The sequence below is a fragment of the Apaloderma vittatum genome, unplaced genomic scaffold (genome assembly GCF_000703405.1).
Source record: "Apaloderma vittatum isolate BGI_N311 unplaced genomic scaffold, ASM70340v1 scaffold3381, whole genome shotgun sequence".
NCBI lineage: Eukaryota > Metazoa > Chordata > Aves > Trogoniformes > Trogonidae > Apaloderma > Apaloderma vittatum.
In genome coordinates this window covers 57,892-71,237 of record NW_009699413.1, presented here as the reverse complement: position 1 = coordinate 71,237, position 13,346 = coordinate 57,892, and the positions used below count along the sequence as shown (strand labels likewise).

Sequence of the window (13,346 nt, the reverse complement as noted above, 5' to 3'; positions counted from 1 at the left end):
CCATATTCCCACTTGATTTGCTGCTTCTCCTCAGGGCTCATCCAAAGCCTTCTGAGGTTTGCTACAGATTGAATAAAACCCTGCTGGATGTCAGTGATGAGGAATAACGGGATTAAGTGAGGGAAGTTTTGCTTAAATAGTAGGAAAAACCTTTACAACCATAAGTTCAGTTGGGCTGCGGAGCTGGCTGCCAAGAGGTGTGGTGAAATCTTTTTCACAGGAAATGTTCAAGTAAAGACTTGAACCTCAGCCATTTGCAAAGGTTTGGAGATATTGGAGTTCGGCCACAGCGCGTGGGTGTAGACTCTGATCTTTAGGAATTGCATGAACTTAGAGTGTTTCCTTGTAGAGCTGAAGAATTGCATGAAGTTGTGCTGCTCTTCAATTAGCTTTGTGCAACCCAGACTTTTTGCTTTGCTTGCTCTGAATTTCACTTGGCCACCACTGCATTCTGCTCCTAGTCCAGCCTTCTGAAATGAGGGATAGAAAACTTTGTTAAAATCCTTCAACCTGTCTGGATGATGTATCTGATAGGTTGTTGCTTAGATTTTAGCATGTTCCTAAAAGTCTGTGAGAATATATGGTAGGAATGAGGCCTCTGAAAAAAAACCAGCAAAACCTTCCTTGGTTTTGGTGCTTCTGTAGTAATGGCTGCTTAAATTATTCTGGGAAGACATGTATTTTGGATTTCAGCATCAAATCTGACTTTAACAGAACTAAATTCTGTCATTGATTTCACTTCTACTTACTTGTCAAGTTGAAAAGTGAGGTTTGTTTGTGAATTTAAAGGCTTCTTAAATGTTCTTCTGTTGTCATTGTTACAAGATAGGATGCTGGACTGGACTGACCATCAGTCTGATTCGGTAGGGCTTTTCATGTATTTTTGTGTAAGATTCATTCCTATAACTAGCAAAATGGGGGAAGGGCTAGTATTTCGTCATAGTATACCTACTGGGAAATCGTGGATGTGATGGAAGTTCAAATGCCAGCTGGTAAATTTAGAAGATGTGAGAAAAAGGAGTTTATGAAATCAAGCTTCAAGTACTTGAAATCAAGTACTCTGTTTGGATGTAATAACAGCTGCCAGTAGCAGTATATGATAGATCAAAAGTTTTTTACACAAACGTAAGCAAAAGATTTGCATGAAGCCAGGAGGGAATGCACAGGAGGATATTACCTCTATTTCTTGAGGCATATCTCCATGGTGATAGACCTATGAAACTGATGACTAGCACAGGAAAGATTTCGTCATGAATAAACTCTTTTGAGTGGCCAGAGACAGAAGACTGACTAAAGGAAAATGAACTTCCTTACTCAGCATCATAGCTTTAAAATATTATTTAGATGGTCTGCTGAGCTGAACACTAAAGAGTTATTTTTGTCTTCCGTCTCCATTTATGGCCAAAACTTCTTGAGAGGAGTAAAAAGAATTCTATCTTTTCTAGTGCATCAGCAAAACACTTATATGATTGTGGGACATTCTTAAGGCTGGAGTGAGACTCATACAATTGAACTGGCAGATCTCAAGTGGAATTAGTTACTCTTCCAGTAAGAAAAATTATCTTTTCAATTATGAACTGATCAGAGAAGATCCTCAAGAGAGGATTCATGGTCATCAGTACAAAGCTACGAGTAGAGTTGCTTTCACGGCTAGTCAGTTTCCACATATAACCTCTTTGGTAAATATCCAAGTGGTGTTAATCCCGAATAGACCATATAAGGCACAGGCTACTAACATTATTTGTTTGGCCTTCTTTCTCCTTTGTTTCTTGATGTTCACAAGATTATAGTAAAATATCTATCTGTATGTAGGATAAGACTAAAAGCATTTCTGTGCTAAAAACCTCCTGAATGGTAAATACCCCTGCTGTTTAGTTAATAGGGGGACATGTGGTCTCTGGGGAGACCTTATAGCAGCCTTTCAATATATGAAAGGAGCTTAAAAGAAAGATGGAGAAAGACTTTTCAGTAGGGCCTGTTGTGACAGGTCAAGGGCTAATGGGTTTAAACTAAAAGAGGCTATAATTAGACTGGATAAAAAGAAGAGGGGTTTTTTTTTATGATGAGGGTGGTGAGACACTGGAACAAGTTGCTCAGAGAAGCTCTAGATGTGCCATCGCTGCAAGTGTTCAAAGTCAGATTGGATGGGTCTTTGAGGAACATGGTCTAGTGGAAGGTGTCCCTGCCCATGGCAAGTGGATTGGACAAGATGATCTTTAAAGGTCACTTCCAACCCAACCCATTCTGTGATTTTGTAACGAGGACACTGGAGCTTAACTGCACTTCCAGTGGAGCTGTGTAATTCACCTTTGAGCTTTGGACCTGTGTGTACAGGGGATATTCCTGTTACTTGTAAATCCCTTAAAGGAGCTTACCAAAAGGTAAGTGATTGTCTGCTTCATATGAAACAGTTCTAAGTGAAGGAAAAAGGAGAAATCCTCAAATGTATAGGTTTTATTCCTCAGAAGAGAGCTGCTCTTTAGAATTGTCTCCCCCTGTATACAAAAATGCAACCTATCCTGCTGAGACCCAAGAAAATAATGAAAATTGCTTGAGCAATTGGAGTAGAAAGGATGTACAAATCTGATGCTATTTTTCTACACGTATAAACTCCCTGTCATGTTCGCCATAGAGTTAGCTGACTAGGAAGGACATAATTCTGCTGCTTTCTTAGATCATGTTGTCAAGATCTATAAAGGGCATCTACTCTTTATCAGATAATAACTTGTTTTAATTTTTTTTTTTTCATTAGGACCAGTGGGGCTTTCTATTCCTTTCACTTGTCTTCATTTGTTTATTCTGGCTTTCTCAAAATTGCTAACAACCTTATCTGCAAGAAAGTATTTCTTTAAGCAAATATATAGCAAATTAAGGAGGACTCTGTGCGTATCCCATGTACAGTATGGAGAATGGTGTGAGAAATTAGATTATATCCTCTAACCTAGCCTCTTGTTCTGTTTCAGACATTGTTGAATGAGCTAGACCGAAGCATGGGGCGATACCGAGATGAAGTAAATCTTAAAACAGCCATCATGTCCTTTATCAATGCTGTTCTGAATGCTGGTGCTGGTGAGGTGAGTCACTGCCCTGGACATTTCTTCTAAGAATGTTACACTTAAATGAATTTACCTTGGAGATATTTAGTAGATTACATCACAAATCTTTTGCTGTTAGGTGGATATAGTTTGTAAAAAATAATGCTGAATTGTTAATATCAATTGTATAATGTCTTCCATGTTATTTCATTCCCAGCCTCTTCTAATAGAACATAGACTACTTGCGCTAAAATTATTCCTTCCAGGGGCAGGAGCGGTTGTTGTGGTGGTGTTTTTATTTAAAGAACTGCAAAGCATTTACCTCTGCATTTCAGGCTTTTAGAAAACATTTAGATTTGCCTTCACAAATATTTAGAAATGTTATTTTGGCTCAAAGTGTTTAAATTTTAAAACTTCAAAGGGAGACACTTCAGAAAAGACAGTTTGTTGTTTTTCTTTCATTAACAAGACTTCCTTTTGAGTTTGAGGGCAGTTTGAACTGATTATGTTTCATTGAAAGTGTTACTTTTATTACATTGGCATTTCTTTTTTTTTTTTTTTAAACCAAAACAGAAAACAAGCAATGCATTTGTCTCTGCTTGCAGTAGTTCTGTAACAATCCACTGAGTAGGTGTCAGGTTTTCCAGAGTGTATAGTGATTTTATGACAAATAAACATAAAAACTAGGAAGAAGACTGTAAACAGGAGGAAGACTTCTAATGAACTAGCAGGACCAACACTAATAACTTTTGTTCTTTATGGAACAGCATGAAATATGCTGTCCTTCTGACTAGGTGTGCAGAACTCATTTCAGGTAGATGAGGACTGTATTTTTAAGTGAAACATAGGGAAATTTTATTATTATTTTTTCCTTACTTTACTAGAATTAAGCATCCTGTGTGTTCTGTGTCAGGATAGAGGATATTAAAACGGGAAGAACAGAGGTGTGAAGTAATTTTTTTAATGTGATTAAAAACCTTTGGAACCCAATAACTTGATTTTCCCTCACTTTTTAAGGACAATTTGGAGTTCCGATTGCACCTACGATACGAGTTTCTAATGCTAGGAATTCAGCCCGTCATTGACAAACTACGAGAACATGAAAATGCCACACTGGACAGGTAAGACATGTTTTCCAAGAACAGTTATTGATCAACAGAAAGAGTTCTTAGAAACTCTTCTTCATTTGCATTTTGGATTTAAGCACGAAGCTGTCTCTGTCTCTTCCTAAAACTGACTCCCTTTAAAGATGAAAATGAGATTGATCCTTAAAATTAAAATCAGCAGATGAAGTGGGAAAGATACACACTAAATTGGGAGGGACTGTGACAAGGAGTTCCTAGATTGCTTTTCTTCTAACCTGAGGATGGCAATCAGAATGAAAAAAAAAAAAAATGAAAAAATGTTCTGATTCTTTTCTCTTGTAGTAAAACTGAAATAAAACCCTGTACTGTTAGGAGGGAGGGAAGCCAGTAGTTCATTGACTTCATTGAAACTGAGTATGTGTAGTTAGAGTGCAGGTTCTGAGTTTCCAAGTTGTTTTTTCAAGCTCAGTCTTTCTTCTGATCTGTCTTGTATTACAACCTCCTAAACAGCAGCATTGGTACAGCTCTGAGAGAAGAGACCCCAGTGGTGGGTAAAGGGGTAGAGATGCCAAGGGGACAAGAGAGAAGAATGAGGAACATCTTCAAAAAGCTCTGCCACTGCACAAAATGTAACACTGAATGGCACCTTCAAATTACTTTGTTAAAAGTTTATGGATAATAAATGTTTTCTCCTCTAGCAATTCCATATTTTGCCACAGTAAATGAAGCTGCTAATGACCTTAAATTAAACCCTGCACAAAGCCACATGCTGAAATAAACTTGGAGAAACAATCCGAACAATTTGACTGGGATGCTTCAAGAAGCTAAAAGACTTATGAACCAGTGGGAGGCCTGGAAAAAAAAATCTATTTGCTTAACAAAATGGAGCATTTTAAGGTGTGAGAGCCTGCAGCTGTGGGCATCTACCTTCTCTTGTGACCACATTAAGCTTTGTGGAGAGGCACTGACCTGCTGATGAGCTGCTATCTCTTACTGTCTGGTACTCCAAGCCCCTTCCTACAGAGCAGAGCTGACCTGTAGGTATTAGATATCACAGATTTCCTAGGTTAGAAGTATCATGTTTGCCAAAGCTTGTAGTGAAAAACCTACGGATCGGGCCTATACCTGCAGCTTTCAAAGAAGCTTTTCTCAAACATCCCCTAGAAGAGCTGTTGTAGGTTGATAGAGCTATCCCTGGGGGCAAATAAAATGTGCCTGAGATTCTGCGTAAGCATCAGGTTAGCACCAACTGCCTGTGATAAAGACTGGCCTCAATCTTTGAGCAGGTGAAGGCATATACCTGTGTATCAATGACACAGGGAAAGATTGCATGCAGTTGTATATGTTGATCTACAACATTATAACTTGGCCTATAGGCAATTCATGTTCCTTTGGTCAGTAACTAGGAGTGTTTAGGAGGGCCTTAGAGGCACTTTTGGATTTTAAAAGTTACAGTCATGAGAATGGTAACAGAGCTTTAAGAGGATCCCAGATGCCAAGGTCTATACTGGGGGCTATGCCACAGGCTTTCTCCACATCATCTGCTGTGCTAGTGTTGAGACAATTTCTGTTTAACGTCTTTACTGGTGATTTTCATAAGGACAAAGAGTGTATCATCAGTAAGTTCACAAATGAAACTGAGTTGGGTGGGAGTGTTGATCTGCATGAGGGTAGGGAGGCCCTGCAGAGAGACTTGGATATTTTGGATCAATGGGTCAATGTTAACGGTGTGAGCTTCAACAAGGCCAAGTACCAAGTTCCGCACTTGGGCCAGAACAACTCCATGCAATGCTACAGGCTTGGGGAAGTGTGACTGGAAAACTGTCTGACAGAAAGGGACCTGGGGATTCTCATCAACAAGGGGCTGAATGAGCCAGCAGTGTGCCCAGGTGGCCAAGAAAGCCAATGGCATCCTGGCTTGTATTAGAAATAGTGTCACCAGCAGGAGTAGGGAGGTTAATTGTCCCCCTGTACTCAGCACTGGTGAAGCCACACCTTGAGTATTGTGTCCAGTTTTGGGCACCTCAATACAAGAGAGATATCGAGGTGCTGGAGTGAGTGCAGAGGAAGGCAACAAAGCTGGTGAAGGGCCTGGAGAATAAATCTTATGAAGAGTGATTGAAGGAGCTGGGGCTATTTAGTTTGAGGAAGAGGAGGCTAAGGGGAGACTTCATCACTCTCCACAACTACCTAAAAGGACATGGCAGAGAGGTTGGTGCTGGTCTTTTCACACGGGTAATTAGTGATAGAACAAGAGGGAATGGATTCAAACCACAACAGGATAGTTTTAGAATGGACATTAGGATTTTTTTTTCACAGAAAGAGTGGTCAGACATTGGAATAGGCTGCCCAGGGAGGTGGTTGAGTCACCATCCCTGGATGTGTTTAAAGGTTGTTTAGATGTGATGTTGGGGTATATGGTTTAGGGGTGAACTTTGTAGAGTAGAATTAATGGTTGGGCTCTGATCCCAAGGGTCTTTTCCAACCTGAATGATTCTATGATTCTAAAGAGCATATATACTCAGCCAGCCTGTCACTCACCTCCATCAGTTGTCTTGCATACCTGTCCAAGCACTTCATGTAAAAAGGCTTGCCAATTTCAAGTGTTCTAGATGGAAATGAGGTGTTGCTGCTTCTGTAGTGACACACACAGTTTAAGTCTAAATTATACCATGAACATTAGCAGGTTTTGTTTGGTTTGGTTTTCTGTTTTCTCTTAGGCACTTAGATTTTTTTGAGATGGTCAGAAATGAAGATGACCTGGAACTTGCCAAGCGGTTTGACCTGGTAAGTTTTTCTCTGGATTACCTGAATTTGCAAAAGCTGAGAGTGGCTGGTGCTCTTGTCTTCAGTTTCTCATTTACCCAGTAGAGGGTCTATGATGTGTGAAGGAGGAAAACAATAGTCACAGACAGGGCTTATGCCAAGTACCTTTGACAAAGACTTCTTCCTTTGGTTTGTCTGAAGGTTCGAGAGTGGAAGAGTTTCTCAACCCTGCTCTCATGTTCTCAGTCCTGATGATCCAGATGCATTCTAGTTTCAGATATCCCCTTTGCATGACTATGGGTGAAGCTTGGGTTCTTCTTTAATGCTTTTGCCATGATTGCTGTCACCTCTCATCACTTCACCTACTGGAGAGCATCAGTATTTTAGACTGGGTGGATTTTAAAGAGGAGAATAACCAAGGATAGTTTCCACAACCTCTAGCAACAGCAAGAGGCTGTAGGGTCCAGAGCATTTATAGTTTTCTTTTTCTTCATGACCAGCTCTTGCTGCACACCGATACAGGACAAATAGCCCTTTCCTGCTTAACTTTTATACTCTATTAAATATAAAATACAAAATATCATATTTACTATTTGTGCCACCACTTTCTATGACCTAAATACTTTGCTTACTCCAGAACAGCCCTTGGTGGCTTTGCATGCCTCCTACCTTTCTAGCCTGTTACTTTGGGGATCTTTTCCGTATTGGAGTGGGGATGACAATGCTGGTCTCAAAGACCCATGTGCCTGCCCCTCACTGGAAATTGCAGCTGGACATTGCAGGAGACTCTGCAGTGATCCATTTGCTGGAAATTTGCCTGTTTCTTTGTTGATCAGATCTTTCACAGTTAGTCAGGCTTTCACTGTGTATTTCTTACTTGTTCTTTGACTGCCTTCTCTCACTTCAGATCCACATTGATACAAAAAGTGCCTCTCAGATGTTTGAGTTGATTAAGAAGAGATTGAAGCACACAGATGCCTATCCCTATTTGTTATCCATCCTCCAGCACTGCTTGCAGATGCCATGTGAGTACATTACAGTTTTCCAGAGCAAAGGATATTGAAAAGCTAGATGAAGCTTTCATGTAGGCACATGGTCACAGCTACCAGGACACACACTTGTCTTCCATTCAGAACTTGGCAGTGGCTAAGGGACTCCATATCTTTACACTGACTCTATCCAGCAGATTTTTGTTGCAATGCTTAAAGCAGCAGCTTGACCTCTGTGCACTTCCAAATAAAATTAAGTAGCTGAGACATGCCAGTTAGTCACTGACAGAGCTTTTAAAGATTTTATATTAGAAGTTTTTAAAAAGAAAGGGCCCTTGTGCTCTAGATCAGGGAATTCCCAGAAATAGATACCATTTTGAATATTAACAAAATGCACTGAGGAATTTCTCTGGAGAAACAATACAGTGCTGAAAGCTGTTCTGTCACTGCGAAGTGCCATAGTTAAGTCTTCAGGCTGCTATCTCATGGCAGTGTATCAGTGGAGAGCTCTTGAACTCAAACTGAAAAATAATATTGGCATTTGTTTGAAAAAGAAGTGATAAGAATCTTCTGGTTAACTGCGATAAAATAACTCAGTTATGCTTCCAGTGTTGCAGCTGAGCAAAGGCGTAGCAACATCACTAAAGAACTGCCTGCCTTGATCCTGTTAAGTATCAGGTGCTGATCTTCATTACTTTCAGCCACACTTGAGCAGTCAAACTGTGGAGGGAACACAAGGGAGATATAGTGTGGTGTGCTTTTTTTTCAGAGTATATTTTCAGTCACTCATTAGATTCAAGTACTGCCATGCACAAATTCAAGCAGTTGTTTGTCCCAGTGGTCCTTTTGATATTAGTCTTTAAGACAGTACTTGAGCTTTAGGTATTGGCCTGGATTTTTGGTGGTGGAAGGGCTAAATCCTGATAGGACGGAATTGTACCAGAGCAGTTTTAAAGAATCTAAGGGTCTGGATTATATAAATCAGGTTGCTGAGATTAATTTTATGTTGCTCTGGCTCTTCTGTTGGATATCCATGGGTCCAACCCTTTGATTCAATTTCTGTCTTTCCTCTCCACCACATTTTTGGTCATTTTTGCATGAAGTTTTCACACCAGTTGAATTTCACTAACCAAGCATGCAGATAGAACATCTGATTGTTTTTACAGTGCCTGGTCATGATAATACCTAGATACCAAAAAACCCCCCAACATCAAGCCCCAGAAATTATTGAGTAACAGCTATCACAGAGGAATCAATTCTGTCGATATTTAAAGTGCAACTTACAAGTAGTCTGTCAGAAGGGCTGCATAGCCTGAGTGTGTGAATAAGGCACAGAGTTGCCTGTGCTTATTATTTGCTGTTCCAATATGGCAGGTGTTTGTACATAATCTGCTAGCAACAGTTCAGGGGTAGGCTTTATGTTCTACAATTTACTACATGCAGGATTGAGATGGAAGGTGGAAAGGAAGGAATGCTAGTCTGTTGGCAAGTCCGTGCCCTTCGGCCTGGAAATGGAAGTTCTCATGGATCAATCTTTTTCTGTACAGATAAGAGAAATGGAGGAACCTTCCAGCAGTGGCAGCTGTTGGACAGAATACTCCAACAAATTGTCCTACAGGATGAACGAGGAGATGATCCGGATATAGCTCCATTGGAAAACTTCAATGTTAAAAATATTATTAAAATGTAAGCCGCATTATTGTTTTTTCTGTTATGCAGATGTAAGTATATGATAAGCATGCAGGTGCTTAGGAAATAAAATACCATATCTAAGGAGTTTCTTATATTACCTTAAAGCTTCTTGTTGTCTTGTTAGTTTTTTAGTTTCCTTCTAGTGACATCTTAATTAGACAGTATATTCTAGCAAAGTCCTTGCCTTTGCCTTCGCCTTCTAATTTCTATTGCATATTAACCTGGTTAGAAGAGCAGAAGAAATACCTATGATTTTATAACAGTGCTTTGTCATGTGCCTTTTTTCATTTAGAATGTTGATGAAAGCTTTCACTGATGTTCCAAAAGAACACCACCCCACAAGTAAAAAAAGAAGTGATCCTCTCTGGATCTCATTTCTCATTAATGAGCACATAGTTTAGAAAGATTCCAAAGATTGGAAAGCAGCCCCCATCTAGCACACAAAACTTTTTACCTCTTCATAAAATGTCTGCATGCTCGCACCCACAGATTTGGCTGAGGGCACTACCATTATTTTTTTCCCATAGGATGCATCATTTGAGAAGTCTAGCTACATGAGCTGGCTCTCATCACAACTTCCCTGTTCTCAGTCCTTTTTTAGCCAAACTTTTTGACTCTTCATCCCATCCATCTGCCACTGCAGGTAATTCATGGCCCATTACCCTCCTGAGTTATCCACTGAAAAGAGCATTTCATAGAGTATAAGCCTCATATGAAGCCAAATTCTCCTGTACTAAAAATCTTACATGCCTGTTATAGGCATGAGCCAAAATCAAAACTGATTTCTCATCATGGAAAAATACACTGTTGTTGATCTCTTTCGGTCTGACTGGATATCAGACTTCATTGTAGACCTCATGCCTGATCTTCTCTTTTTACTTTCGTAGCTACTCCTCATTCTGCATATCTAATCAATCCCTAGCATGCCCTGCATATTTTCTGTCAGTAATAGGAAATAGCTGTGCTAGTATGAGATATGAACTTGTTACTGATATATTACCCAATAGATAAGCATTCTCCATACTTGTAAGAAAGAAGAAAAGGAACCACAGAAAGTAGAAAAAAAAGATGGCAATCTGGTCTCGTATTAAAGGCGAAGTAATTTGTAGCCCACAGCAGCTATGACTGTTTGACTTCTCTCTTTCAAAATAAATAGACTTGACTCTTTGAGAGCATTACCTGAAGAGATGGAACGTTTCAGGATTTTTTTCCCCAGGCATTCCTTTGTCCCTTTTTATGACTTCAAGCAACAAGCCATCCCATTTATATTAGCTGTTGGCTACAGTAAGGATCAGGATCTGGAACCAGACTGACCACTGCTATGATCCTGTATAAATACGTAAATTCACCAGGTTGGCTTTTGCTGATCACTATACGTAACGGCTACTTGTCTTTCAGCCTGCGTAGCTTAGAACAAGTTTAAATTATCTGATTTATCTTTCAGGCTGGTAAACGAAAATGAAGTCAAGCAATGGAGGGACCAAGCAGAGAAGTTTCGGAAAGGTGAGTGTATCCTTTATACTTGAGGTGGCAGAATAGATGGCAAGACTGATCCTGGATTTAGTCACAGAGCAGCAGAGCTGGGAGCAACTTCTCCTTTTGTGGACAGACACTGCTTTGTTCCTTCCAGTACATTATGTGTTTCATAGGATGGGGCTTCTGTCAGTCCTTATGTAAAGTAATTTTACAGTCTAAGTGGAACTTGGGTATTGCTGTCTTGGTCACTGAAGATCACTGCCAAGACAGTCACTCGAATTACATATTCCCAGTTGAACTGACAGCTTTATTTCAGCATAACCTGCATCTCTTCAGGGGCTGTTCGTGATCTTTATTTCACCAGCCCCATTTGCTGTTTCCCTTAGACCACGCCGAACTGATGAGCAGGCTAGAGAAGAAGGAGCGGGAGTGTGAGACAAAGACCCAGGAGAAAGATGAAATGATGAAGACACTGAACAAAATGAAGGACAAGCTGCAGAAGGAATCCTTGGAGCTGCGCCAGACCAGGGACCAGATGAACGACCTGGTGGCTCAACTTAATGAGTTCTCGGTATGAGACTGAGACTTTTCCCATCCTTTGTTTAAAGCCTACTAACTAGGGAATGAACAGAAACACATTATGAGGGAAACACTTTCTATGGTCAGTACAGAGATAATCTGTCTAGCCAGCTACAAAGATGAATACTTAAAAGTTTTTAGCTGAGACCAAAATCCTTGAACTGGTGATATAGAATGGCTAATGCATGGACTGCTCAATTCCATCTCCTCAGCCACCTTCCTTACAGGAGCTACTGAGGCACACATGTCCTCCTCTAGCCATAATTTTTAGTGCTACTTGTCATGGCCCTGCTTGTTACTTCTGTGGAACAGAGAGAAATCTCCCAGATATGAAAGTAAATGTAGTGAAGAAACAGGATTCCTATTGTGCTTCAGGACATAGCCCTGAGAAGTTACACAGATTCTAAAGAAAGCAGAATCATTCCCTCCTCCCCTTTCCTACTTTGTACTAGTGAGGCCTAATGACAGGTATTCAGTATTTCAAACCCTAAGGTTTAAAACCCAGGAGTTCAAAAGTTCGTAAGATTGAACTTTTTTCATACATAAGGAGAAAATAATACATTTTGGCTTCTTTTACTAGCTTTCTGTTTTTCTGAGCCATTTATGGTTCATTTTTTCAAGCTCTTCTCCAAAACTTCAAGGGCTTGAAACTTTCTCTCAAATGAAAGCGGAGATTCCTCCCTTTATTGCATGGCTTTGAGTGCAGGAGGCTTTAAAGAAAACATCGACTATTTTGAGACTCATAATAAAATCACATCAGCTGGCAACATGGAGTTCTGTGCCTTTTAAACTCTTCGCTTTCTTCTTCTGTGTTTTTTTTGTTTTCCAGCAAGGGGGCAGCATTTCCTTCCCAGCCCCCCCACCCCCCCCTCCAGGTGGCCCATTAGCTTTGTCCTCTTCTCACATGTCTGAGAATTTGCCACCACTGCCACCTCCTCTACCTTTCTCCAGCTGTCCCCCTCCTCCTGCTCCACCACCTCCTCCAGGAGGACCTCCTCCCCCACCAGGAGCACCACCTTTCTTCAGCATGGGAATGCCACCCACTTCAACAACCACCTTCAGCAGCAGCGGCACCAGCCTGAAGAAGAAATCTATCCCTCAGCCTTCACACCCACTGAAATCCTTCAACTGGGCTAAGCTGAGTGAGGTAAGAAACTGCAGGACTGTTAGCAATTAATCTAGTTTCTAACTATCACTCGTTGTTGATTAATGTCATGAAGTGCAAGGTGACAGAAGCGAGTGATATTGTGGTTTTCCATGGGCTGAGGTCAGTAGGGGTCAGTAACTGGCTTGAGGAAGTCTCCCCAGTTCACCCGCAGTGCAGCATGTCTCCCGTGATGACCAAGGTGCTGGTTAGATTGAGCTGCAGTAGATGTGGGCATGCTATGGCAAAAGCTGTAGTGCGACTGAATACGTAAACCAGAGCTGGACATCCCCAGGACTGGTGTACCAGAGCTGCCCTCACCTGCACATCAGCAAAAAGGATGGCCAGAGCCAGTGTGAGTAAAATATGGTGCAAACCAGCTCCAAAACCAGCGTCCTCTACCCTGGCAGGAGCCACCACCAAGGAGAGAACAGTGGCCTGATTCTCCTCACCATTTGTAAATGGCCACAAGGAAAACTGCTTTTCTCCTTGCATGATTACAACTCTGTATCTTGGTGATAAAACTTCAAATTGGCAATAAAACCAGAGGACTTGGATTCTTCCTGTTGCACCCATTTTA

At 40.8% G+C, this 13,346-nt stretch overlaps 1 protein-coding gene across 3 annotated transcripts in view; it reads left to right on the top strand.

Moving 5' to 3' along the window:
• LOC104280632 (disheveled-associated activator of morphogenesis 2-like) overlaps positions 1–13,346 on the top strand; it is a 115,393-nt gene that overhangs the window by 58,837 nt on the left and 43,210 nt on the right. For all 3 annotated transcript variants that reach the window (XM_009878340.1, XM_009878339.1, XM_009878342.1), the window contains exons 6-13: positions 2,964–3,074; positions 4,053–4,156; positions 6,841–6,907; positions 7,794–7,911; positions 9,423–9,561; positions 11,012–11,070; positions 11,430–11,614; positions 12,452–12,769. In XM_009878340.1, the coding sequence (XP_009876642.1) occupies positions 2,964–3,074; positions 4,053–4,156; positions 6,841–6,907; positions 7,794–7,911; positions 9,423–9,561; positions 11,012–11,070; positions 11,430–11,614; positions 12,452–12,769 (1,101 nt within the window). The remainder of the gene's footprint in view (positions 1–2,963; positions 3,075–4,052; positions 4,157–6,840; positions 6,908–7,793; positions 7,912–9,422; positions 9,562–11,011; positions 11,071–11,429; positions 11,615–12,451; positions 12,770–13,346) is intronic.